The sequence below is a fragment of the Artemia sp. Qi Xiang Cuo genome, chromosome 16 (assembly GCF_049724085.1).
Source record: "Artemia sp. Qi Xiang Cuo chromosome 16, ASM4972408v1, whole genome shotgun sequence".
Taxonomy (NCBI): Eukaryota; Metazoa; Arthropoda; class Branchiopoda; order Anostraca; family Artemiidae; genus Artemia; species Artemia sp. Qi Xiang Cuo.
Genome location: NC_142809.1, coordinates 62,491,522 through 62,518,357, shown reverse-complemented (window position 1 = coordinate 62,518,357; position 26,836 = coordinate 62,491,522). Strand labels below are relative to the sequence as shown.

Below are 26,836 nucleotides of genomic sequence, written 5' to 3'. Positions count from 1 at the left end.
TTATTAATGTTTTCACGGATTAGGCTACAAACTTGAAATGTTAAGCCACCAGTCAAAATGGCACATCAAATTAGTACTATTAATTAGTATTATATCGAAACCTGTACCAGCTTCTAATTGCAATTTTTCTTACTTGACTTACTTTCCTTGATTTTTTCTTATGTCTTTAATTTTTGATTACTATGAGCAATGTTTCTGCTTGGTCCTGATCTAAGCCAAAATACTTACTCTGCCTTAATATCGTCTTTTTCTAGGTTGCAGCAACCGCTGCAACTATGATAATGGCAAAAAATGTAATTAAGAAGTGATTCTGTGGTTGCCTGACCTCACTTCATTCTGAGAAATGCTTCGAATAAATACAATGCAATAGGTACCGGGAGTAGCTCCTCTCTGTTAGCAGAAACTATGTTTCAGCGAAAACACTAAATTTTAAATATAAAAAAAGTTGAACAAAATTCTCATCTCAAAATCAAAACCATCTACTAGGAAAAGTATCCTATTCTCTTATTGGAGGGTGGATTACCTAAGGTCAATTTTTTTTACGTATTAAATTCATTGCTCAAGTTTAAAGTACAAAATTTTGCAAACAGAAGTTACATTTACTAAGTTGAAATTCATCGCCTATTTCGAATTTCATTACCCAGTTTTCCCTAATAACTCTGGATCTTTGGTTGACGAAGTAACAAGTGCGGAAGGGGGGGGGGGGGATTTGCCTCTCTAATAGGAAAAATTTAGAAAATACTAATTTATAGTCTAAGGCCATTACGCCCAAAGACTCTAAAGTCAAGCCGGAAGAGTTATAAAACGAAATTAAAACTAAAAATGAATAGAAAATACACTTTTTGAGGCGGTTTACCCCTCCTCTCCAGCCATAGAACTTTGTGTTGAAAACATTTTGTATCACACTAGTTAAGACTCTGTACTTATCTATACCAAAATAATTAGCGGATATATGAGAACTGGCCAGGAGTGGATCCAGGATTTTTTTAGGGGGGGGGGGGGGCAAAATAGGTTGAGCCGATAAAAAATGGGGGGGGGGGGGCAAATAGTATCTAGAGCTATGGCTGCAGGAATTCTATTGTTGATTCTCTTTTCTACGTTAAATATAACTTCACGAAAACATCAAATTGTGTGCCTGGTATTCGTATGAGGCGTGAGATTAACTGAGACGCACTATATTCATTCTAGTTTCATGATTCCTTCAAGAAGATCAAATTTAGCAGAAGCAGGACCAATTGTACAAACAATTCCAGAAAATCAGACAACATGTGGCTGAAAAGTCAGTCCACATAAGTGCTCAAATTGAGTAACCTTTTCAGGTTGTGATCTATGTTCTATCAGCAGCCATCTTTTCAAAAATTACTGCTTTTTTCACTGACTATTCCAAGGAAAATATCAAGTTGTATCAAGTTGTTTAAATGTTACGATAAAATAAAATCATTTAAAATTTCCTTGTAATGTATCTAAAAATGTTGCTAAATCATCCTAAATATTTTTGCAATATACAAAGTTTTGTAGTTTTTTATCATACCTTTTGCTTTATCATAATATAAATATTGTAATGATTCTTCAACACAGTTTGTTCCTTATTAGGTTTTAGCTATATCCACTGAAGCTTACACTGTTCCCATTTATGATAATCTCTCTCTTTTATTTAATAACAGGACGTCATAGTCTCTTAATATTATTATTTTTATCTACCAAAAGCACCAGATGTGGCTATTCTCTTTCAAATGAGCCATTAAACAGCTCTATGATTTTCCAGTGCCCAACTAGCTGAGGAGAAAGAAAACACGCAAAAAGAACGTTGACGCAGAATAACGTAGTTTAAGCAAATTTTCTTGTTTTTTTAAGCCAATATATATTCTTTGTTGTTCAATTATTCAATTCAATTTATTGAAATAAAAAAAAGATTAAACATAAGTAAAGCCAAGAAACTAATTTTTTATATAGGAGAATCGGACAAGGTGTCTCTAATAGTGTAATTTGAGTTTCGATCTGACACTATTTATTATGAGTTATGAGCTATTTTATTTCTTAGTATGGGGCGTGATCTTCTCTTACTAGGTTGCAAGCTACCACTGCAACCCGGATCCCTGATTACAAACAGGAAAAAGCCTACGGATTTCCCTTCATTGAAATAGTAAGACACCTTAAAGAATCAGCCAGCTAACTAAGTCTAATATATACTATGGTTTTTATTTAGAACTGTCGTTACTTATTAACCAGTGCCCAGCTATATCAGGAGAAAAAAACGAGAAATTTTCAAGTAATTTATCAGTTTTAACTAAAAACTAAATATTATTGCTCAGACATCATAAATATTTTTGCAGTTTACATAATAGCTTTAGTGATTCTGAACTGAAAATTAAAATACAAAACTATTTTTTTTGATGGAAATACATATTGGATGACACTTTGGGTAGTTAGAACCAGGAAAAATAAAACTAGTTGTTTAATTTTTAGGTATTTTTTTTATTTTTAATTAAGAAATAAAACTATTGCCCTAGACACCATAAGTATTTTTGCAGTTTACATAATAGCTTTGGCGATCCTGAACTTAGACATAAAATAAAATAGAATGATCCAGTCGAAAGATAAACTTGTATAAATATTGCGTTTATTTATTACGTCATATACGGTTATTATATTATTATAATGTTATTCATCAAGCTTATACACAAAAAATAGTTTTTTTTGTCAAAATTGATTATACTTTAAAAAACTATTTTATTTTGAATTACAAAAGGCACTAGATGTAGCAATTTCCTTTAAAATAAGCCATTATACAGCTCTCTATGATTTTCCAGTGACCAGCTAGCTGAGGAAAAAAAAAACTGAAAGAAAAAAACATGCTTTATTTGTAGACTATCGTGGTTTTAGCCACTTTCCTTAATTTTCAATCCAATATATTTTCCCTGTTGTTCAAGCTAAGTCATTAGTAAGTTTTGTGTATAGAGATTTTGGACAAGGCGGCTCTACTTCTTGTTTTGATCTGACTGTTGTTCTAGGAGTTATGGGTTACTTTAGTTTTAACTATCTGGCGAGATAGTTTCTTACTAGGTTGCTAGCTACCGCTACCCAGATAAAAGATACTCGAACGTCTTAAAAAGCAAGAGAATATTTCTTTATCCATTTTGAGTAGTAGATAAAACGTGTGTAATTGATTGCAAATGAAAACGCTCTATTGTTTGATTATGGGTCATATCTGCCTAAATATTGCTAATTTACGCAAATGGACAACATGGCTTGAAACAACCTTTGAAAGTTGATACTAGCGTTAAGTTTTGTTTTTTAAATGACGCAAAATTTGTCACAAGTGGTTCGATGACCAATATTAGGAACAGAGTTAATTCCCATGCCATGCCTGTACATTCATCATAACAAAATAAAAGTATCAAAAACAATTAGATTCAAAAAAGAAACTAAACAAAATTCTCTATAATTTACTGATGGGCATTGACGATTTGAACAAAATCCGACTTAAGAGACGAAGCGCCGACGAGAAATCCGTCAATATTTCCCTCTCTGGCAAGTTCACAACAATTATCAGCAGTTATGGAGCCACCATAAATAAATTCTTGTTTTCTTAGCCATATCCACAGAGACGTTATCGTTTAACCATTTGCAAAGCTTGACATGAATCTCTTGAGTCTGAGCTGGAGACGCTGTTTTGCCAATACCGATCGCCCAAACTGGCTCATAGGCAATGACCACATTTTGCAATCGATCGGGCTTGATATTTTCAGCAACTGCTTTCAGCCGACGGAAAACAACTTCCTCTGTCTTTCCACTTTCACTCTTTTCGAGTTTTTCACCAATGCATGGGATCACCTTCAAGGGCATGGTCAACCTTGGCCCCAATTAGCTCATCAGATTCACAAAACACATTTCTTGTCTCAGAATGACCAAAGATGGCCCACTCAACTCCAGCATCTTTGGTCATTGCAGGACTAGTCTCCAGTAAATACTCCTTTAGGAACCTTGTATTAGTTTTGTGCTGCCACACCGACGGATGATGGTAAAGTTTTTCTAACATGTTCCAAATAAATGGTACGAGGAGCACACAGAACCTCTGTGTTTGGGTCAATATTTCCAGCAATTATGAAATTTTTATGTTTCCAATTTTCTGCTCATTTTTATTTAACTTCCTGTTTCTACCGACAAAGAGATTTCTTGGTGTAGCTATAAAAAACTCATTTGGATTGTCTGAATATTTATTCATTATTTTAAGCAACATTTCTATTGCTTTAGATTCAAACCATCTGTCAAGTGTCAAGAGCTTATAAAAAATCAAAACTAATTAAAAAATTTCAGATATTTTCTTAGGTTTAATTAAAAAATTTAAGTTATTGCTCAGATACCATAAATATTTTGGCAGTTTACATAATAACTTTAGCGATCCATGAAATGAAATTATTTTATTTAAAATTTTCAGGAATTACTCTAGTTTAACTTCTAAAAGTGTATAGTTTTCGTAGCCAACTTCACCGACACTTTCAAGCACTGACCCAGGTTTTGTTTCGTTTCAAAGTAGACCTTGAACACTCGGGACTTTCCGCACTCTGGAACTTTCACGGAGTTTGGTACAAGAGATTTGACTTCAATTTCATCGTATTCGGTCTGTAAGCCTTTCAGTACCTCTATAAACAGTAGGGATTTCACACTCACTGAGATACCTGAGGTACTGTTCTTAGCATTCTCGACATTTTTGTTCGCTACACGCTTCGACCTAACGATAAGTTTCCATTCTGAAACCGATTTTTTAAGTTCAGTTATTTCAACTGAGGTACCAAGGCAAAGTTTATCGACAAAGTTCTTACGAGCAGTAGATGAGACCAGGTTTGCAGGACAGCTTTATAGTAAAACAGTAAATGTAGGAGCTGGGGCAGGGTTAGTTGTTACGTTGGTGTCTATTCTAGCTGACCAATCAGGGCCCGAATGCGTCGCATTCTCTAAAAAGCCGTCAATTATTCGAAAGAGTCTATTATCTTTTGAGACTAAAGTGTCCGAAATTGTTGGGTTTTCAGAGGGCGAGATGATCACAAAAGTAGGAATTTGCGGATTATCCTTTGTCGCCTGATTTAAATGTTTCCATATGACTTGTATGTCAAATGCACTATTTTCCTTCCCTTGCAAAATAGTAGCAAAGTCAATGGGTAAAAGAGTAAATAGAGACCAATGAAACCCTGAATTTTGACAAATTTTATAAAAATTCAATCCCTTAAAATTTATGGTCAGCAGATACTTGAGTTTCTGGTAAAATGATGTGCCCGTCCATGTTGAAAATTAATCCATATGTAGACGTTTTCTCGTTTGTTTCTTCTGACTTTAATGCGACTATCCATTCATCATTTGTTCCTGGGATGAATTTTAGGCTTGAAAACCCGTGAGTTGGAGTCACTGTGCCAACATGTCGGACCTCAACATCCGAAAATTCCACATCAGTAATTAGCATCAGATTTGTGCCTCTATTTTCGTCGTCTTCTTTATTATATGCTTCCTTACTCTCTCTTCGAGGTAGAAATATCCACTTTTGTTTGATGCCACTCCAAGCACATGCTTCGTGTATTAAATAACCTGGATGATGAATGTCAACTGCCTTTGCTATAGCTTCATAATTCATTTGCCAATCATGGTGCTTAACATGTCCTTTCGGAAATATTGACTTCACCCATTGAGGAAAATGATTGACGATTTCACAATTAGAATTCGTCCATACTTTTCCAATGCCTCTAACATATAAGTACCCATCTTTCACAGTGGCCCATTCACTCTTGAAACCCTTGGATATTTCTCCAGGCCCATCAGTCAATATTACCCATGGATAGGCTGTCTTCCCTTCAATCAAATACACGATTCCAGTCCGATCGTCAAACGTCATAACCTTCCCATCAAACACAACCAATTCTGATAGTTCCATTCCTCTTCCACCACTCGCAATGTTTGAAGACAGAATAATAGGAGATCCTGATTCAATTTCAATGTAAGCCTTTTGAGCATGAATGTCCACAGTCAAGTAACCTGCTTTGAGATAGCTCAGCCAAGTTAATTTGACGTCTTTGCTTAACGATGATGTATCTAAATCTGATATAATTCCAAATTTATACTTCAAACTTCTTTCTGTTCGTACTGGGAGGTTTTTTTTCTGGTAGTGGGAGGGAAGGGTGGGTCGGTGGTTATGATGGAGGATCTGTTCATGATGGAAGTTTTCATGGGGAAAGGGAAATTGCCATGAAGGGGGTGCCGGACTTGCCAGCATTATTTATTGGTTATTTGGAAGTATGCAACCATTTTCAGGAAGGATTTTTTCTGGATAGGGGGGGGGGCTAGAGGAGGGGGTTACTCTGAAGAATATTTCTGTGGAGGATGTTTCTTTGGGGTAAGAGACATTTCTATGAAGGGGGCGCCGGATTTCCAAGCATTATTTAAAAAACGAGCAGAAATTAAATAAAAAAAAGAGGTTTTTTCAACTGAAATGTAAGAAGGAATATTTGAACTTAAAACGAACAGAAATTATAACGTATGTGAGGGGGTTGTCCCCCAAGTCAATACTTCGCTCTTTACGCTACAGTTTTTTTTAATGCTTTCAAAAGAGCTATCTATTCTAATTAAATGGCCTTTGTGATTCAGGGGTTTGTGAATCAAATTTTTTTTTAACTTTTAACGTAAAGAGCGTGGTATTGACTAAGGGGAGAACCCCCTCATATACGTAATAACATATACGTTATAAAAAAAAAACAATAAAAGAACAAGCGATACGGCTCAATAGTAATCGAAACTTTTAAAAACGGAATTTTGATGTCAATAAATGTATCAAAAGAATGTGTTTATAATGCTGATCCTAAATATATAAATTTTATTAAGTTTAGTTATTACTCATCAAAGGCTACAAGCCTGAGAAAATTTACTCGATTTTTTAAAGAGGGGGGAAACATCCCCTACAGGTGAAAGAATTTTAATGAAAATCACACCGTCAGATTCAGCGTATCAGAAAACCCTATTACATAGGTTTCAAGCTCATATCTGCAAAAATCTGCAACTTTGTATTTTTTGTCAGAAGAAAAATATACGAATATAGAAGTTAGTTACGTAAGTTAATTTGTAAAGACATCCATTTAGCAAAAGAAAAGTAAAATTTTTATGCAAATAAAAGCTGCATTAACTAAAAAACGATCAGAAATTAAATAAAAAAACAAGTTTTTTAAACTGAAAGTGAGGAGTGACATTAAAACTTAAAACGAACAGAATTTATTCTGTATATGAAAGGGGCTGTCCCCTCCTCAACGCCTCGCTCTTTACGCTAAAGTTTGACTCTGTCTCACAACTTTATTTTTTGAAACAATAAAAAACTTTAGCGTAAAGAGCGAGGCGTTGAGGAGGGGACAGCCCCTTTCATATACGGAATAATTTCTGTTCGTTTTAAGTTTTAATGTCGCTCCTTACTTTCAGTTTAAAAAACTTGTTTTTTTATTTAATACAAGAAGAAACGAACTGTAGCCTATAGCAACTAAAGTAACAAAAAGAATCATTTCATACATGATTATTTTAATTATATTCCTTAAGAAATCATTCAAATTTAGAAAAAGCTATAGGCTTTTTCCTCTTTGTAATTCCACATCAAACAAAGAGCATCTAATTAGAGAACAACCAGCTTAACGTCATCAAATTTTCTGTCTTTCTGTTAATTATCAAGAGATAACATCGTAATTAAATGCAATTTCTGACATTAACCTGCATCTTCATTTACAAGGTGGTAACACATTTATCTTATTACAAGGGTTACACAAAGGGTCGATATGGTTCGAATATGTAAGTTTCATCAGGTATAACTCAAACGTAGTAAAAAACAAACCACGGCACATAGTAACTGAAAGTTAAGATAATAGAATCCTGGTTGCAGTGGTAGCTAGCAATTCAGGTTGCAACGGTAGCTAGTAACCTAGGAAGACTTCATAGCTCCTTAAATTAGAATCAGATCAAAAACTAAGTACATTATTAAAACTCTCTTATCCGCAACCCCTATATAGGAAAAATACCGTACTTTAGCTTGAATAACGAGGAAAATATATTGGTTTAAGAAAAAATAAAGGGGCTCCAACCAAGATATTTTGCATATACGGCATCTTTTTTGGTTTCTCAATATTATTAGATATCCGGGTTGCAGCGGTAGCTAACAATCATGTCCAATGTTAAGAAATATAAAAACGCCTAACTCCTAAAAAAATAGTCAGATCAAAACAAAAAGTAAACCATTAGAACTGCCTTGTCCGCAACAACTATATAGGAAACTTACTGTCCTTTGATTTGAATAACGAAGAAAATATATTGGCTTGAATATCAAGAAAACTGACTTTAACCACGTTATTCTCCACAAACGGCATATTTTTTTCTTTCTTCTTTTTTCTTTTCCACCGATAGCTTGACACTGGAACATCATAGAGAATTGTTCAATGACTCATTTTAAAGGAAATTAATTGGGTTAAAAATCTCTTATAAATAAAATAAATTATTTCTAAGAGAGAAAAAATCCGGGTTGCAGCGTTAGCTAGCAACCTAGCAAGAGACGATCACGTCCAATGTTAATATATATAAAAACCTATAACTCGTGAAAAAAAAGTCTGATCAAAACAAAAATAACACCATTAGAACCGCCTTGTCTGAAATCTTTTTTAAGGAAAATTTCTATCATTTGACTTGAACAGCAAGGGAAATATATTGGCTTGAAAATCAAGAAAATTGACTTTAACCACGTTATTCTCCACTAACGGTATATTTTTTCTTTCTTCTTTTCCACAGATAGCTTGTCACTGGAACATCATAGAGAGTTGTTCAATGGCTCATTTTAAAGGAAATCTCTAGATCTAGTTCCATTTGTACTTTTTTTTTTAAAAATTCTCTTTGAAAGAGCGGATTTGTTGAAAAGTTGGCTAGAAATGCTCTACTAAAACTTCATAGTAATATCCAAAAGAAATGTTATCAGTTTAATGAAAAGCTTCCAAGCTATGGACTGGCAACATTGGATCAGTTTATATATGCAATGGAAAATTTTAAACAACACAGTGAATATACGGAGGCGTACTTCTTAGAAAATTCGTATATTAATTTTGGAAGGAGCAATTGCAGTTTATGCAGCAGTAATAAAAATATATATACAAGCATACCTATGAACAGCGAAGGAAAAGCAATTTTTTCAATTATGGCGGAAACAAACCTGTTAGGGTTATTGGTATATGTCTTTGTAAGATTCATCCTCAAGAAAAAAGTATTTCTAACTGTGTTTTAAACAGTTCTTTTAGTCCTACTGATCCGGGTTGCAGCGGTAGCTAGCAACCTAGTAAGAGACAATCACGTCCAATGTTAAGAAATATACAAACCCGTAACTCCTAAAAAAAAGTCAGATCAAAACAAAAAGTACACCATTAGAACCGCCTTTGACGTTGCAGCGGTAGCTAGCAACCTAGTAAGAGACGATCATGTCCAATGTTAAGAAATAAAAAACCTGTAACTCCTAAGAAAAGAGTCAGATCAAGACAAAAAGTACATAATTAGAACCGCCTTGTCCGAAACCCCTATAAAGGAAACTTACCGGCCTTTGGCTTGAATAACAAAGAAAATATATTGGCTTGAAAATCAAGAAAATTGACTTAAACCACGTTATTCTCCACAAATGGCATATTTTTTCTTTTTTCTTCTTTCTTTTCCACAGATAGCTTGGCACTGGAACATTGTAGAGAATTGTTCAATAGCTCATTTTAATGGAAATTAATAGGGTTTAAAATCTCTTATAACTAAAATAAATTGTTTCTAAAAGAGAATAAATTTTTCCACTAAAAACTGCATTTTTTATGTCTTCTCATACTGCAGTCTTTTCAAAGATATTTGATTTTTTATATCTGGTATAATCGTATACCAGCGGTAACATAAAATCATTACACCATGACGTCATAATTACTATATTAAAGGCCACAAAGATACAATGGTCTCATTCAACTAATGGTTACATAATGGTTAAATAGAAGCAAGCTACACGCAAGCACTAAAAACTGCATTTTTGATGTTTACATTAAAGAACCATCTGTAGTCCATAGTAACGAAAGTGTTATAACGAATCATTATATATATGATGATGCAAAATATATTTATTTTTAAATAATTCAATCCGGGTTGCAGCGGTAGCTAGCAACCTAGTAAGAGACGATAACGTCTCGTAATAAAAATAAAATGGTCCATAAGAGTTGGATTTTTATGCTGACTTTGAATATGTAGGTTTCATCAAGTTTAGTTATACCCATCAAAAGTTACGAGCCTGGGAATATTTGCCCATATTTTCGAAAAAAAAAGAGAAAAACACTCCTAAAATCATAGAATTTTAATGAAAATCACACATCAGATTCGGCGTATTAGAAAACTTTACTGTAGAGATTTCAAGCTCCTATCTGCAAAATCGTTTAATTTTTTTTTTTTTTTTTAAGAAGAAAGATAAAGGATGCGTGTTTATTTGCCTTTTTTTATTTTTAGATTAAAAGACGATCATTGGAATAACAAACCATTGCGTACCTTGAACTAAGTCAGCTACTCAATTGTTTGAGGTTCGTCTCTTACTATTTCAAAGAAGAAAAAGCCGTTGGCTTTATCCTGTTTTTAATAATATATAAAAAATTTCGAGGTAGCTAACTGAATAGTAAGAACGACTCGTCTCAATAGTAGCCGAAACTATAAAAAATGGAATTTTAATATCAATAGATACATCAAAAGAATTGGATTTTTATACTGATTTTAAATATGTTCCATTAAGGAATGAACTGTAGCCCATAGTAACTGAAGTAATAAAATGAATTATTATATAGATGATTATTTTAATTATATTCTTTAAGTAATGATTAGTAAAATTTTCCCATACCGAGAATCGAACTTGAGCCAACTGGGTGAGAGCCAGCTATCCCAATCGCTAGACCATATAGGATATATGAAGATATTTGATTAATGAAGTTTATCTTAAATTACTTTGTTCTCTTGAGACCATAATATTTTTTATAACTATCTTTCCTGACACCTCCTTATATTATCAGGTTTCGAGTAGTAAGAACCTATCAAAAATACTAATTAATTTAAAAATTTTGAGACATTTTTCTAGTTTTATTTAAAGAATAAAATTTATTGCTTAAACACCATAAATATTTTTGTATTTTACAGAATAACTTTTGCGATCCAAGAAACAAAATTTTATAATATAGAATGAACTCTTGCCTATACTAACTTAATACGCAACTTGATCTGGGATGCAGCGGTAGTTTGCAACCTAGTAACAGACGATCACATTCAATCCTAAAAGATAAGTTTCTTTAAGGATACAACACTCTAAAACACTGTAATAGCAAATGGTATTAACATCACCTTATATACAAAGATCAAAATAGTGTTATTAACTTAATCAAAAGCATGTAGATATAGTTATGTTATATATATATTTATATTAGGTTCTTCACAGTTTTAACAAAAAAATTGATTGTAGAATTGAAACTAGGTCAATTCCTGAAAATTTCAAATGGAATAATTTTATTTTATGGATGACTTAAGTTATTATGTAAACTGAAAAAATATTTAAGGTGTCTGAGCAATAATTCAAATGTTTTAATTAAAACTAGAAAAACATCCGAAAATTTTATCACATAAAGGATCAATACTGTAAATGGGAATTTTGTAAGTATCATCGGTATCATGGTTTTATTGATGGCTGAATTACAGACTAAAAGAAATTGATCCCGAGTGGCCTTGAACGACCAACCATCCCGTTGATCCGGGTTACAGCGGTACCTAGCAACTTAGCAAGAGACGATCACTTCCAATGTTAAAAAATATAAAAACCCATAACTCCTAAAAAAAAGTCAGATCAAAACAAAAAGTACACCATTAGAACAGCCATGTCTGAAACCGCTATATAGGAAAATTTCTATCATTTGTTATAGTAAGGAACGAATTCATACCCTTAATAACCCATGTCTTGTCAAATTGTTAATCAATTTCTTCAGATTATGTTTTGAAAAGAATTCCCACACCGAGATTCGAACCCAAGCCAGTCGGTTGAAATCCAATTATCCCAAACCCCTAGACGATTTGGGATATGTATTAAAGGCTACTTAATTGTTTTATGATCTCTTATTTCCAGGTTGCATCGGTATCTAGCAACCTAGAAAGAGACGATCACGCCCAATAGTAATCCGGGTTTCAGAGGTAGGTAGCTTACATAAAGGATCGATATAGTTCATTATAAATTGGGGCTTTGTAGGTTTCATCAGTCATAGCTGAAACCTGGCAAAGAAAAAACCACGGCACATAGAAATTAAAACTTAAGGTAATTCAATCATCTTTTTGAAAGTTTTTTTTATCCGGGGTTTTACATAAGGGATCAATAGAGTTCATAATAAATGGGTATATGCTAGTGTCATATACTATAGTTGAAACAAACCACAAACCACAGTAAAAAAAAACCCACAATAGTAAAAAAGAAACCATATAGTAAATAGACAGAAAGCTAAACTTTAGCGTTAAGAGCAAGGTATAAAGCCACTCCAATTTCCAATTGAATGAGCTCTTTTGGAATTTTTTATGAAAACTCTATCATTAAAAACCTTATATGCCCCCACTAAAGAACTTACAACCTTTGCCCTGGGGACTCTGGGGGGTTTGTCATCCTTAAATGCATAATTTCCAGAACTTTCAACTACGTTGAACAAAATGTTTATCTCTAAACTTTGATTGACTGTGTTTGGAAAATGGTGGGCCTGAGAAGAGGGTTAATTACTTTCCACTCGCTTTCGACTATTAAAAAGGGCAATTTCAATTTCCAATCAAATAAGCACACTTTTGAAATTTCTACAACTGCTTTCCATAAGCTTTCAATTTCCAATCATATAAGCCTTAGTTGTCCCCAGGGCATTATTTATATTCCTTGCATAGAAGGCTCTAATGGGGTTATCATCCAAAAGACCTAAGTTCTAGAACTTTCGACTACGTTGAATCAAATGGATATCTTGAAATGTTGATTGAATGTGTTTGGGGAAATGGTGGGTGTGAGAGGGGGATCTGTTTCCCTTCATTCACTTTCGACTATTACTAGGGCACTAGTTCTTTCAATTTTTAATTGAATAAGACCTTCTTGATGTTTTCACAACATCGCTTTCTATAAAACCTTATATGCTCCCAGGACATAACTTACAACCCTTGCCTTTAGGGTTGTGGGGGGGGGGGGATGGGTTGTCATTCTGAAAGACCTAATTTCCAAAACTTTCAACTACACTGAATAAAATGGCTATCTAAAAATTTTGATTGGATATGTTTGGGGAAAAGGTGGGCGTGAGAGGGGGTTTAGTTGCCCTCAAAACACATTCGACTATTAAAAAGGGCACTAGTCCTTTGAATTTCCAATGGAATGAGCTCTTTTTCAAGTTTCTACGAAAAAGATTTCAATAAAAACATTATGTGTTTGGGGAAACGGTGGGCTTGGAAGGGGTGTTAGTTGCCTTCCAATCAGTTTCGACAACTTGCCTTTTCATTTTGATTCTGCATATGTATAATTTATCAAGTTTAACTGAACGTATTAAAAGTTACGAGCTTTTGATGTTTAGTACTAATTACTAGTGTTGCAACGAAACATGGGTTTTCCGTACCATTTTTCTTATTCTGGAGACAATTTATTGAATAGAAAGCTGTGAGTTCTGTAAGATCTGACTTGGTTTCTCTCTGGGAACCATTTCATTTTTTTAGACTACTTGAAACTGAAGGCAGTTTACTTGTTGATGTTATCACATAAGATTAATAAAAGTGTAAGATATTAGTGTGGAACCTATTACCCCTTTTTTCAAAAATTAATATTAGTTTATTCGATTATTAAACGGCTTGGAGCATTGCTTCCTCTTCTTATCTGAGTTCGATGCGTTACTTTTGTGTTTGGAATTCCTTTTTTTCTTCCTTGTAAAATTGACAAATCTTTGTTCCGGAAATGAGGTGAAGCTATTGGTTATGAATTTGACCTCAGTTTTGTTGCCTCATTAAAAAATTGTAATCATTGTGTCTCTTGACGTTTTGCTTTCTGCAGTAGTGACTTGAGCCACTGAACTTGGAGTTGGTTGCTACGTTTTCTTTTGATTAAGGTTTTTTCACAGTTGTTGAAACTCATTTACCTTCTAAACTCATGTTTTTGGAGTGACAAAACCCATCTGTTTCTGTCAAAGAGTTGTCTGTTTTATCAACTTTTAGCTGTTTTCTTATTTTTGGTGTTTGTTCAGCTAATCATTTTTGCATTAACACTGTTGGTGATTCTAACGTATGAACTTTAGAGAAGACTCTTGGTTCTTTCAAAGTTTTTGCTTCTTTTGTGTCACTTTCAACACTTCTGTCAGATGGGTATTGTACCTTATCTATTTAGTACTTTTGTGTATGGAAACACTGTAGCCAAGAGCAGGCCAAATTTTCTTTCCATTCTTCCCAACTATTTTGGTCCTTAAAACTGTCCAAAAACTGACAAGTTTTTTTACGTATACGGGTGCAATTGGTTCAACTTATCCTTTCTCTTAAGATATACGTTCAGATTTTCGTGGTTTTGGAAAAAAATCCCTTTTCATTCGGTCAGAATATACTATTTCTTCAGTCTGTTTTTCGGTGTTCTTTAAAAAAATGTCAAGTTGTTAGGTAGTTGCTTTATTCTAGAAAGGTCCTTTCCATTTTAGTCTTAACTTCTTTGTTCCCTCTAGGTGGGTTTTTGCAGATGATGCCTTATTTCTACTTTCCTTGTCATATTTATCTTTTTGAGTTGCCACCAAATGCAGATGATGTCTTATTTCTACTTTTCTTGTCATATTTATCTCTTTGAGTTGCCTTTTCACTATACAAATTCTATCTAACTTGATCTATAGCTCTTTTTAAGTCCATAATGATTTTCTGTCTATAGATATCTAACATGTAATACGTTCTATCTTTTCCTATTTACTACGTTTAAATTCTGGGAAAATGTCGTAAGGAATATACGGCTTCATCTTAAAGGCGTGAATATTCCCTTACTTTAGACCTTAGATTCGCCTGTGCCTCCAGAGTTAAGACATGGGTTATTAAGGGTATGAATTCGTTCCTTACTATAACAAATGATAGAAATTTTCCTATATAGCGGTTTCAGACATGGCTGTTCTAATGGTGTACTTTTTGTTTTGATCTGACTTTTTTTTAGGAGTTATGGGTTTTTATATTTTTTAACATTGGAAGTGATCGTCTCTTGCTAAGTTGCTAGGTACCGCTGTAACCCAGATCAACGGGAAGGTTGGTCGTTCAAGGCCACTCGGGATCAATTTCTTTTAGTTTGTAATTCAGCCATCAATAAAACTATGCTACCGATAAAACTTACAAAATTCCCATTTACAGTATCGATCCTTTATGCGATAAAATTTTCGGATGTTTTTCTAGTTTTAATTAAAAAATTTGAATTATTGCTCAGACACCATAAATATTTTTGCAGTTTACATAATAACTTACGTCATCCATAAAATAAAATTATTCCATTTGAAATTTTCAGGAATTGACCTAGTTTCAATTCTACAATCAATTTTTTTGTTAAAACTGTGAAGAACCTAATATAAATATATATATAACATAACTATATCTACATGCTTTTGATTAAGTTAATAACACTATTTTGATCTTTGTATATAAGGTGATGTTAATACCATTTGCTATTACAGTGTTTTAGAGTGTTGTATCCTTAAAGAAACTTATCTTTTAGGATTGAATGTGATCGTCTGTTACTAGGTTGCAAACTACCGCTGCATCCCAGATCAAGTTGCGTATTAAGTTTGTATAGGCAAGAGTTCATTCTATATTATAAAATTTTGTTTCTTGGATCGCAAAAGTTATTCTGTAAAATACAAAAATATTTATGGTGTTTAAGCAATAAATTTTATTCTTTAAATAAAACTAGAAAAATGCCTCAAAATTTTTAAATTAATTAGTATTTTTGATAGGTTCTTACTACTCGAAACCTGATAATATAAGGAGGTGTCAGGAAAGATAGTTATAAAAAATATTATGGTCTCAAGAGAACAAAGTAATTTAAGATAAACTTCATTAATCAAATATCTTCATATATCCTATATGGTCTAGCGATTGGGATAGCTGGCTCTCACCCAGTTGGCTCAAGTTCGATTCTCGGTATGGGAAAATTTTACTAATCATAACTTAAAGAATATAATTAAAATAATCATCTATATAATAATTCATTTTATTACTTCAGTTACTATGGGCTACAGTTCATTCCTTAATGGAACATATTTAAAATCAGTATAAAAATCCAATTCTTTTGATGTATCTATTGATATTAAAATTCCATTTTTTATAGTTTCGGCTACTATTGAGACGAGTCGTTCTTACTATTCAGTTCGCTACCTCGAAATTTTTAATATATAATTACAAACAGGATAAAGCCAACGGCTTTTTCTTCTTTGAAAAAGTAAGAGACGAACCTCAAACAATTGAGTAGCTGACTTAGTTCAAGGTATGCAATGGTTTGTTATTCCAATGATCGTCTTTTAATATAAAAATAAAAAAAGGCAAATAAACACGCATCCGTTATCTTTCTTCTTAAAAAAAAAAAAAAAAATTACACGATTTTGCAGATAGGAGCTTGAAATCTCTAAAGTAAAGTTTTATAATACGCCGAATCTGATGTGTGATTTTCATTAAAATTCTATGATTTTAGGAGTGTTTTTCTCTTTTTTTTTCGAAAATATGGGCAAATATTCCCAGGCTCGTAACTTTTGATGGGTATAACTAAACTTGATGAAACCTACATATTCAAAGTCAGCATAAAAATCCAACTCTTATGGACCATTTTATTTTTATTACGAGACGTTATCGTCTCTTACTAGGTTGCTAGCTACCGCTGCAACCCGGATTGAATTATTTAAAAATAAATATATTTTGCATCATCATATATATAATGATTCGTTATAACACTTTCGTTACTATGGACTACAGATGGTTCTTTAATGTAAACATCAAAAATGCAGTTTTTAGTACTTGCGTGTAGCTTGCTTCTATTTAACCATTATGTAACCATTAGTTGAATGAGACCATTGTATCTTTGTGGCCTTTAATATAGTAATTATGACGTCATGGTGTAATGATTTTATGTTACGATTATACCAGATATAAAAAATCAAATATCTTTGAAAAGACTGCAGTATGAGAAGACATAAAAAATGCAGTTTTTAGTGGAAAAATTTATTCTCTTTTAGAAACAATTTATTTTAGTTATAAGAGATTTTAAACCCTATTAATTTCCATTAAAATGAGCTATTGAACAATTCTCTACAATGTTCCAGTGCCAAGCTATCTGTGGAAAAGAAAGAAGAAAAAAGAAAAAATATGCCATTTGTGGAGAATAACATGGTTTAAGTCAATTTTCTTGATTTTCAAGCCAATATATTTTCTTTGTTATTCAAGCCAAAGGCCGGTAAGTTTCCTTTATAGAGGTTTCGGACAAGGTGGTTCTAATTATGTACTTTTTGTCTTGATCTGACTCTTTTCTTAGGAGTTACAGGTTTTTTATTTCTTAACATTGGACATGATCGTCTCTTACTAGGTTGCTAGCTACCGCTGCAACGTCAAAGGCGGTTCTAATGGTGTACTTTTTGTTTTGATCTGACTTTTTTAGGAGTTACGGGTTTGTATATTTCTTAACATTGGACGTGATTGTCTCTTACTAGGTTGCTAGCTACCGCTGCAACCCGGATCAGTAGGACTAAAAGAACCGTTTAAAACACAGTTAGAAATACTTTTTTCTTGAGGAGGAATCTTACAAAGACATATACTAATAACCCTAACAGGTTCGTTTCCGCCATAATTGAAAAATATTGCTTTTCCTTCGCTGTTCATAGGTATGCTTGTATATATATTTTTATTACTGCTGCATAAAATGCAATTGCTCCTTCCAAAATTAATATACGAATTTTCTAAGAAGTACGCCTCCGTATATTTACTGTGTTGTCTAAAATTTCCCATTGCATCTATAAACTCATCCAATGTTACCAGTCCATAGCTTGGAAGCTTTTCATTAAACTGAAAACATTTCTTTTGGATATTACTATGAAGTTTTAGTAGAGCATTTCTAGCCAACTTTTCAACAAATCCGCTCTTTCAAAGAGAATTTTTAAAAAAAAAAGTACAAATGGAACTAGATCTAGAGATTTCCTTTAAAATGAGCCATTGAACAACTCTCTACGATGTTCCAGTGACAAGCTATCTGTGGAAAAGAAGAAAGAAAATATATACCGTTAGTGGAGAATAACGTGGTTAAAGTCAATTTTCTTGATTTTCAAGCCAATATATTTCCCTTGCTGTTCAAGTCAAATGATAGAAATTTTCCTTAAAAAAGATTTCAGACAAGGCGGTTCTAATGGTGTTATTTTTGTTTTGATCAGCCTTTTTTTACACGAGTTATAGGTTTTTATATATCTTAACATTGGACGTGATCGTCTCTTTCTAGGTTGCTAGCTAACGCTGCAACCCGGATTTTTTCTCTCTTAGAAATAATTTATTTTATTTATAAAAGATTTTTAACCCAATTAATTTCCTTTAAAATGAGTCATTGAACAATTCTCTATGATGTTCCAGTTTCAAGCTATCGGTGGAAAAGAAAAAAGAAGAAAGAAAAAAATATGCCGTTTGTGAAGAATAACGTGGTTAAAGTCAGTTTTCTTGATTTTCAAGCCAATATATTTTCTTCGTTATTCAAATCAAAGGACAGTAAGTTTCCTATATAGTTGTTTCGGACAAGGCAGTTCTAATCGTTTACTTTTTGTTTTGATCTGACAATTTTTTGAGGAGTTAGGCGTTTTTATATTTCTTAACATTGGACATGATTGTTAGCTACCGCTGCAACCCGGATATCTAATAATATTGAGAAACCAAAAAAGATGCCGTATATGCAAAATATCTTGGTTGGAGCCCCTTTATTTTTTCTTAAACCAATATATTTTCCTCGTTATTCAAGCTAAAGTACGGTATTTTTCCTATATAGGGGTTGCGGATAAGAGAGTTTTAATAATGTACTTCGTTTTTGATCTGATTCTAATTTAAGGAGCTATGAAGTCTTCCTAGGTTACTAGCTACCGTTGCAACCTGAATTGCTAGCTACCACTGCAACCAGGATTCTATTATCTTAACTTTCAGTTGCTATGTGCCGTGGTTTGTTTTTTACTACGTTTGAGTTATACCTGATGAAACTTACATATTCGAACCATATCGACCCTTTGTGTAACCCTTGTAATAAGATAAATGTGTTACCACCTTGTAAATGAAGATGCAGGTTAATGTCAGAAATTGCATTTAATTACAATGTTATCTCTTGATAATTAACAGAAAGACAGAAAATTTGATGACGTTAAGCTGGTTGTTCTCTAATTAGATGCTCTTTGTTTGATGTGGAATTACAAAGAGGAAAAAGCCTATAGCTTTTTCTAAATTTGAATGATTTCTTAAGGAATATAATTAAAATAATCATGTATGTAATGATTCTTTTTGTTACTTTAGTTGCTATAGGCTACAGTTCGTTTCTTCTTGTATTAAATAAAAAAACAAGTTTTTTAAACTGAAAGTAAGGAGCGACATTAAAACTTAAAACGAACAGAAATTATTCCGTATATGAAAGAACTGTCCCCTCCTCAACGCCTCGCTCTTTACGCTAAAGTTTTTTATTGTTTCAAAAAATAAAGTTGTGAGACAGAGTCAAACTTTAGCGTAAAGAGCGTGGCGTTGAGGAGGGGACAGCCCCTTTCATATACAGAATAATTTCTGTTCGTTTTAAGTTTTAATGTCACTCCTCACTTTCAGTTTAAAAAACTTGTTTTTTTATTTAATTTCTGATCGTTTTTTAGTTAATGCAGCTTTTATTTGCATAAAAATTTTACTTTTCTTTTGCTAAATGGATGTCTTTACAAATTAACTTATGTAACTAACTTCTATATTCGTATATTTTTCTTCTGGCAAAAAATACAAAGTTGCAGATTTTTGCAGATATGAGCTTGAAACCTATGTAATAGGGTTTTCTGATACGCTGAATCTGACGGTGTGATTTTCATTAAAATTCTTTCACTTGTAGGGGATGTTTCCCCCCTCTTTAAAAAATCGAGTAAATTTTCTCAGGCTTGTAGCCTTTGATGAGTAATACTAAACTTAATAAAATTTATATAATTAGGATCAGCATTATAAACACATTCTTTTGATACATTTATTGACATCAAAATTCCGTTTTTAAAAGTTTCGATTACTATTGACCCGTATCGCTTGTTCTTTTATTATTTTTTTTTATTACATATATGTTATTACGTATATGAGGGGGTTCTCCCCTTAGTCAATACCACGCTTTTTACGTTAAAAGTTAAAAAAAAATTTGATTCACAAACCCCTGAATCACAAAGGCCGTTTAATTAGAATAGATAGCTCTTTTGAAAGCACTACAAAAAACTGTAGCGTAAAGAGCGAGGTATTGACTTGGGGGAGAACCCCCTCACTTACGTTATAATTTCTGTTCGTTTTAAGTTCTAATATTCCTTCTTACATTTCAGTTGAAAAAACTTGTTTTTTTTATTTAATTTCTGATCGTTTTTTAAATAATGCTTGGAAATCCCGCGCCCCCTTCATAGAAATGTCTCTTTCCCCAAAGAAACATCCTCCACAGAAATATTCTTCAGAGTAACCCCCTCCTCTAGCCCCCCCCCCCATCCAGAAAAAATCCTTCCTGAAAATGGTTGCATACTTCCCAATAACCAATAAATAATGCTTGCAAGTCCGGCACCCCCTTCATGGCAATTTCCCTTCCCCCATGAAAACTTCCATCATGAACAGATCCTCCAACATAACCACTGACCCCCCCATACCAACCCCTAACCGAAAAAAAACCACCTGAAAAATTAAGTATAAATACCAAAAAACCAAACAAAAATTTAAAAATTGGTAAACTTAATAACTTTTATCCCACCCTCTGGGAACTTCGGGGATTAAGTCACCCTAAAAGACATATTTATCATATTTTCGACCCTGCTGAACAAAATGGCTATCTCAAAATTTTGATCGGGTGACTTTGGGAAAACAATAAGCGCGGGAGGGGGCCTAGTTGTCCTCCATTTTTTTTGGTCACTTAAAAAGGGAACTAGAACTTTTAATTTCCGTTCCAATGAGCCCTCCCAAGATATTCTAGGACCACTGGGTCGATACGATCACCCCTGGGAAAAAAAACAAAACAAACAAATAAAAAAGCACCCGTGATCTTTCTTCTGGCAAAAAATGTAAAATTCCACATTTTTGTAGATAGGAGCTTGAAACCTCTACAGTAGGGTTCTCTGATACGCTGAATATGATGGTGTGATTTTCATTAAGGTTCTATAACTTTTAGGGGGTCTTTCCCCCTTTTTTTGAAAATCAGCCAAATTTTCTCAGGCGCGTAACTTTTGATGGGTAGCACTAAACTTGATGAAATTTATATATTTGAAATCACCATTGAAATTTGATTCTTTTGATATATCTATTTGTATCAAAAACCCGTTTTCTAGAGTTTCGGTTACCATTGAGCCGGGTCGCTCCTTACTTACAGTTCGTTACCACGAACTGTTTGACTATTTGAAAAGACATATTATTGAAAGACATTAAATCATGTAAAGAACAATAAACTAGTAATAAAAAAAATATTTTTATATATTTTAACAAGAGACTACACCAATTCAAAAACCTTAAAAAAGAAAATTAAAAGTTTGAAATTTAGTAGATATCGTTCTTAATAATCGGACTTGCTTTAATAATCAAACATCTTTCAAAAGAATTCCATATAAAAAGACAACAAACTGTCTGCGGTTAGAAGACAAGCGACAATGAGAATCCATTTATAGAATAATTAACTAGACCCATCTTTTAGATTAGTCTAGTGGTGTGCTTTGTTGTTCAATTACTCTAGGCCATGGTTCGTTCTTTACTATAAACCTGGACTGAACAAAGTTTTGATGGCCGGAGATGTGCTGGAACTTAATATTAAAAACTGGAAAAAGTCTATGGCTTTTTGTTCTTTCAAATAGACAGAGACCAAGCTCAAACAATCAAGTAGCTAACAAAGGCCAATGTTTTGCTCTTTACTATAATTCCAGGACACAATAATAACTTTGAACTGAGATGAAAAATTTTTGGTTCCAGGAGACAAATAAAAAAAATAATTTTAAAATTTAAATTAAGAAATTAGTATTATTGGTTAGACATCCTAAATATTTTTGCAGTTTGCACACAATAACTTAAGCGATTGTGAACTGAAAACTAAACTAAAAAAATACTTCTAAACTAAAAATTTTTTCTTTGGAAAAATATAGGACAACAACATAAGGATACATACTTTAAGGGTAAAGAAAAAAAAATTGGTTCCAGGATACATTAATAACTTTGAACTAAGATGAAATAAATTTATTTTGTTTAAATTTACAGGAATTATTCTAGTTACAATTCCCAAATCAAATTTTTTGGTTAAAACCCCTAAAAAAATTACTGCATTTTCCATACCCATATCTAAATGCTTTTTATAATATCAAAATAACGCTCTACTATAATGCTATAGAAAAAGGCAGAGCCATTGAAAGGATGACAATATAGAGATATTTAATTTATGGGTTAAACCAAAAAAGAAAATTTTGGTTTCAGGAGAAAAAAGAAACAATTCTAAAATTGTCAGGTATTGCTCTAGTTTGAATTAAAATATTAGTATTATTGATTAGACATCATAAATATTTTTGCTCTGCCCACTCTGTTCAGCCCAGCCCACTCTGTGTCAGTCAGTTCAGCCCACTCTGGGCTGAACTCTATCTATGATAATTTATCAAAATCTGACAGAGTAAAGTTCCATTCACCCAATGTAGTTGACCTTTGTCCAAATGTTATATCATTGAACGCTAATGAACCGAATCTAAGAAGGTCAAAGAAGTTAGCTTCCGCCTTCGCTTTGAAAAGAATTAGATTTAAACAATGAAGTTTTATTTGATTTAGTATATAAACTTTTGTTTTAAATTGTTTTAGTTTAGTTTTACTACTGATGACGGTCACTACATATGTGACCGAAATATCTGGCATTTTTTGTGAACTTTAATATAAACTGTCTATTAAAAAGGATTTCATCCCTATTTTGAACTTTTATTTTGCTGCTAGCTACTGCTGCAACCCGGATTATCTTTAACTACAAAAGCACTAGATGTGGTGATTCCCTTTAAAATGATCCATTAAGTTGATTTTCCATTGCCCAACTAGCTGAGGAGAAAGAAAACACGGAAGAAAAGATGCTACCGATGCAGAATAACGTAGTTCAAGCAAATTTTCTTTGTTGTTTAAATCAAGAAACTGTAAGTTTCTTAGATAGGAGCGTCGGACAAGGTGGTTCTAATAGTGTACTTTGAGTTTCGATCTGACACTCTTCTTATGAGTTATGCGATTTTGTATTTTTTAGTATGGGACGTGATCGTCTCTTACTAGGTTGAAAGGTACCACTGCAACCCGGATCCCTGATTACAAACCGGATCCCTGATTACTTACTGGAATAGTAAGAGACAAATACCAAAGAATCAGGCAGCTAACTAAGTCCAGTATTTAAGTAGTAGATAAAACATGAGTAATTGGTAGCAAATGGAACCGCTTTATTGTCTGATTATGGGTAACATCTGCCTAAATATTGCTAGTTTGCCCAAATGGACAACATGAATTAAAACCACCTTTGGAAGTTGATACTAGCGACAAGTTTTTCAAATGATGCAAAATTTATCACAGGTGGCTTGATGACCAATATTAGGGACAGAGCTAACTCCCACGACATGCCTGTATATTCATCATAACAAAAAAAGTATCACAAACAAGTATATTTAAAAAAGAAACTAAACAAAATCCTCTATAATTTACTGAAGGGCATTGACGATTTGAACAAAATCCGGGTTGAGGGACACGCCGCCAACGAGAAATCCGTCAATATCTCCCTCTCTGGCAAGCTCACGACAGTTATCAGCAGTTACGGAGCCACCATAAATAATTCATGTTTTCTGAGCCACATCCGCAGAGACGTTATCGTTTAGCCATTTGCGAAGCTTAACATGAATCTCTTGAGCCTGAGCTGGAGACGCTGTTTTGCCAGTACCGATTGCCCAAACTGCTTCATAGGCAATGACAACATTTTGCCATTTATCGGGCTTGATATTGTCAGCAATTGCTTTCATCTGACGGAAAACCACTTCCTCTGTATTTCCACTTTCCCTCTCTTCGAGTTTTTCACCAATGCATAGGATCACCTTCAACCCAGCTTCAAGAGCATGGCCAACCTTGGCCCCAATTAGCTCGTCAGATTCCCCAAATACATTTCTTCTCTCAGAATGACCTAAGATGGCCCACTCAACTCCAATATCTTTGATCATTGCAGGACTATTCTCTCCAGTAAATGCTCCTTTAGGAACCTTGTAGCAATTTTGTGCTGCGACACCAATGGATGATGGTAAAGTGTTTCTAACATGTTCCAAATAAATGATAGGAGGAGCACACACAACCTCTGTGTTTGGGTCATGATTTCCAGCAGTTAGGAAATTTATTATATTTCCAATTTTCTGCTTATTTCCATTTAACTTCCAGTTCCCACCGACAAAGAAATTTCTTGGTGTAACTATAAGAAACTCATTTAGATTGTCTGAATATTTATTCATTGTTCCAAGCAACATTTCTATTTCTTTAGATTGAAACCACTTGTCAAGTATGAAGAACCTATCAATAATCAAAACAAATTTAAAAATTTTCAGGGATTCTTTTGGTTTTAATAAAAAAATTAAAATTATTGCTCAGACACCATAAATATTTTTGCAGTTTACATAATAACTTTTGCGATCCATGAAATAAAATTATTTTATTTAAATTTACAGGAATTACTCTAGTCACAATTCAAAAATCAAATTTTTAGTTAAAACACCTAATAGAATTACTGCAATTTAAATACCTATATCTAAAGGCTTTTTATAATAGTAAAAATAACACTTTCTACTATAGTGCTATAGAAAAAGGCAGAGCCATTGATAGGACGAAAATATAGATATATGTAATTTACGGGTTAAGGCAAAAAAGAAAATATTCTGTTCCAGGAGAAAAAAAAACAACTCTACAATTGTCAAGTATTGTTCTAGTTTAAATTAAAAAATTAAAATTATTGATTAGAAACCATAAATATTTTTGCAGTTTACATAATAATTTTAGCGATTCTGAACTAAAATCTAAAATTAAAAAAATTGAATAGTTTTTATTGGAAGAGATGAAATAAAATTAATGCCGTAAAAAAATGGCGTAGCGAGTCAATTGAAGCAAAAGGAAAACCAAACTAATTTAAATTTTTCAGGTTTTTTTTCTGGTTTGAATTAAAAAATGGAAATTATTGATCAGACACCATAAATATTTTTGCAATTTGTAGCTAAATAAAATTATTTTATTTAAAATTTTCGGGAATTATTCTAGTTTCAGTTGACAAATAAGATTTGTTTTTTTTTCGAGGAATCGAGCAGCTAACTAAGTCCAATATATGCAATGGTTTGTTTTTAGAATGATCATCTTTTAATGTATATTCCTTATTATAAAAACTAACAATACATAAAACTGATTTTAAAATTTTCAAATCCCTTATACTGTGAGAAGTATCAGAAAATTATGGGAAAGTAAAAACAAATAGTGAATTTTTTTTAGGAGGGAGGTGCAGGTCCCGGAGGCTCCTCTGCGTACATGCCAAGCCGAGTTGATCACTGAATGTGTGCTCAAAAATCTACTTAAACATCCGAAGCAAGAATGAAGTTAGATATTGCATGATCTATTTTGGAGGTACTACCTGAGTTATGTATCTATGTAAAAACATAACATTTTCCACAAACAACCGCATCACTCGTTAGACATGAGGGCACGAGATAAAATGGTTTTCCATTCTTAGTTAGGTCGCATTGAAAATCTCCACAGAGTATGTAACGAGTATTACCCAAACGAAGCAAAAGTCTACAAAGGCGACTGCAAGCCTCTGCGAAACATATTTAACTTAGATAGAGTTTCTCACCTTGCGTTTTCCATCTTCTGTTTCAGGAGGCGTTCTTAAAGAATACAGACAAAAAGTCAAACTTAAGCGTAAAAAGCGTGCTATCGAGGAGGGGACAACCCCCTTCTTATACCTAGTAATTTCTGTTCGTTTTTTAGAAAGTGTTTGGAAATCTGGCTCCCCTCCTTGGAATATTCCCTCATCCACAAAAATCCCTCCATAAGAAGTTCCTTCTAATTAAAATCCCTCCCCCGTCAGAGAAATTCCCCCTAGACAATTCCATTCTCGCTGAATATTACCCTGAGAGTGGACGATTCCGCCTGAAAAATTCTTCTTAGCACTATTTTGTTTAAAAAAGACTTTAATTTCTGATTGTTTTTTCAAATCATGCCAGAAATTTTCCCTCCGTGGACAATTCTCCACGGAAATCTCCTCAGTGAAAACTAGTTCCTGAAGAAAATTCCCCCATGGAGAATTTCTCCCAAAGAAAGTTTCCCCATAGAGAATTTCTCCGTGGAAAATCTTCCCCCACGGAAATATCCTCTAGACATCACCAAACTTGGGAAAAATTTCCCCTGGACAATTACCCTTAACATATCCACATGTAAAATTGAATCGATAAAGAGAAATTAAGACAAATAAAAAGAATATCACAAAGGAATTATGGCAAATTCTACCAGTGTAAAAATAACCCCCGAAATCTCCCAACCCACGGAATTATATCCC

At 33.2% G+C, this 26,836-nt stretch overlaps 2 protein-coding genes and 1 pseudogene across 2 annotated transcripts; all 3 read right to left on the bottom strand.

Annotated features, from left to right (window-relative positions):
• Positions 1-3,446: 3,446 nt before the first annotated feature.
• LOC148943166 (triosephosphate isomerase pseudogene) lies at positions 3,447-3,946 on the bottom strand (annotated as a pseudogene).
• A 1,260-nt stretch (positions 3,947-5,206) lies between these two features.
• Positions 5,207-22,588, bottom strand: LOC148943165 (soluble calcium-activated nucleotidase 1-like). Its single transcript, XM_089102461.1, is given in 2 exon segments — positions 5,207-6,193; positions 22,571-22,588. Coding segments are annotated over 2 exon segments (1,005 nt in total).
• A 1,372-nt stretch (positions 22,589-23,960) lies between these two features.
• Positions 23,961-24,470, bottom strand: LOC148943164 (triosephosphate isomerase-like). The gene is given in 1 exon segment (XM_089102566.1): positions 23,961-24,470. A coding segment is annotated over 1 exon segment (510 nt).
• Positions 24,471-26,836: the final 2,366 nt, after the last annotated feature.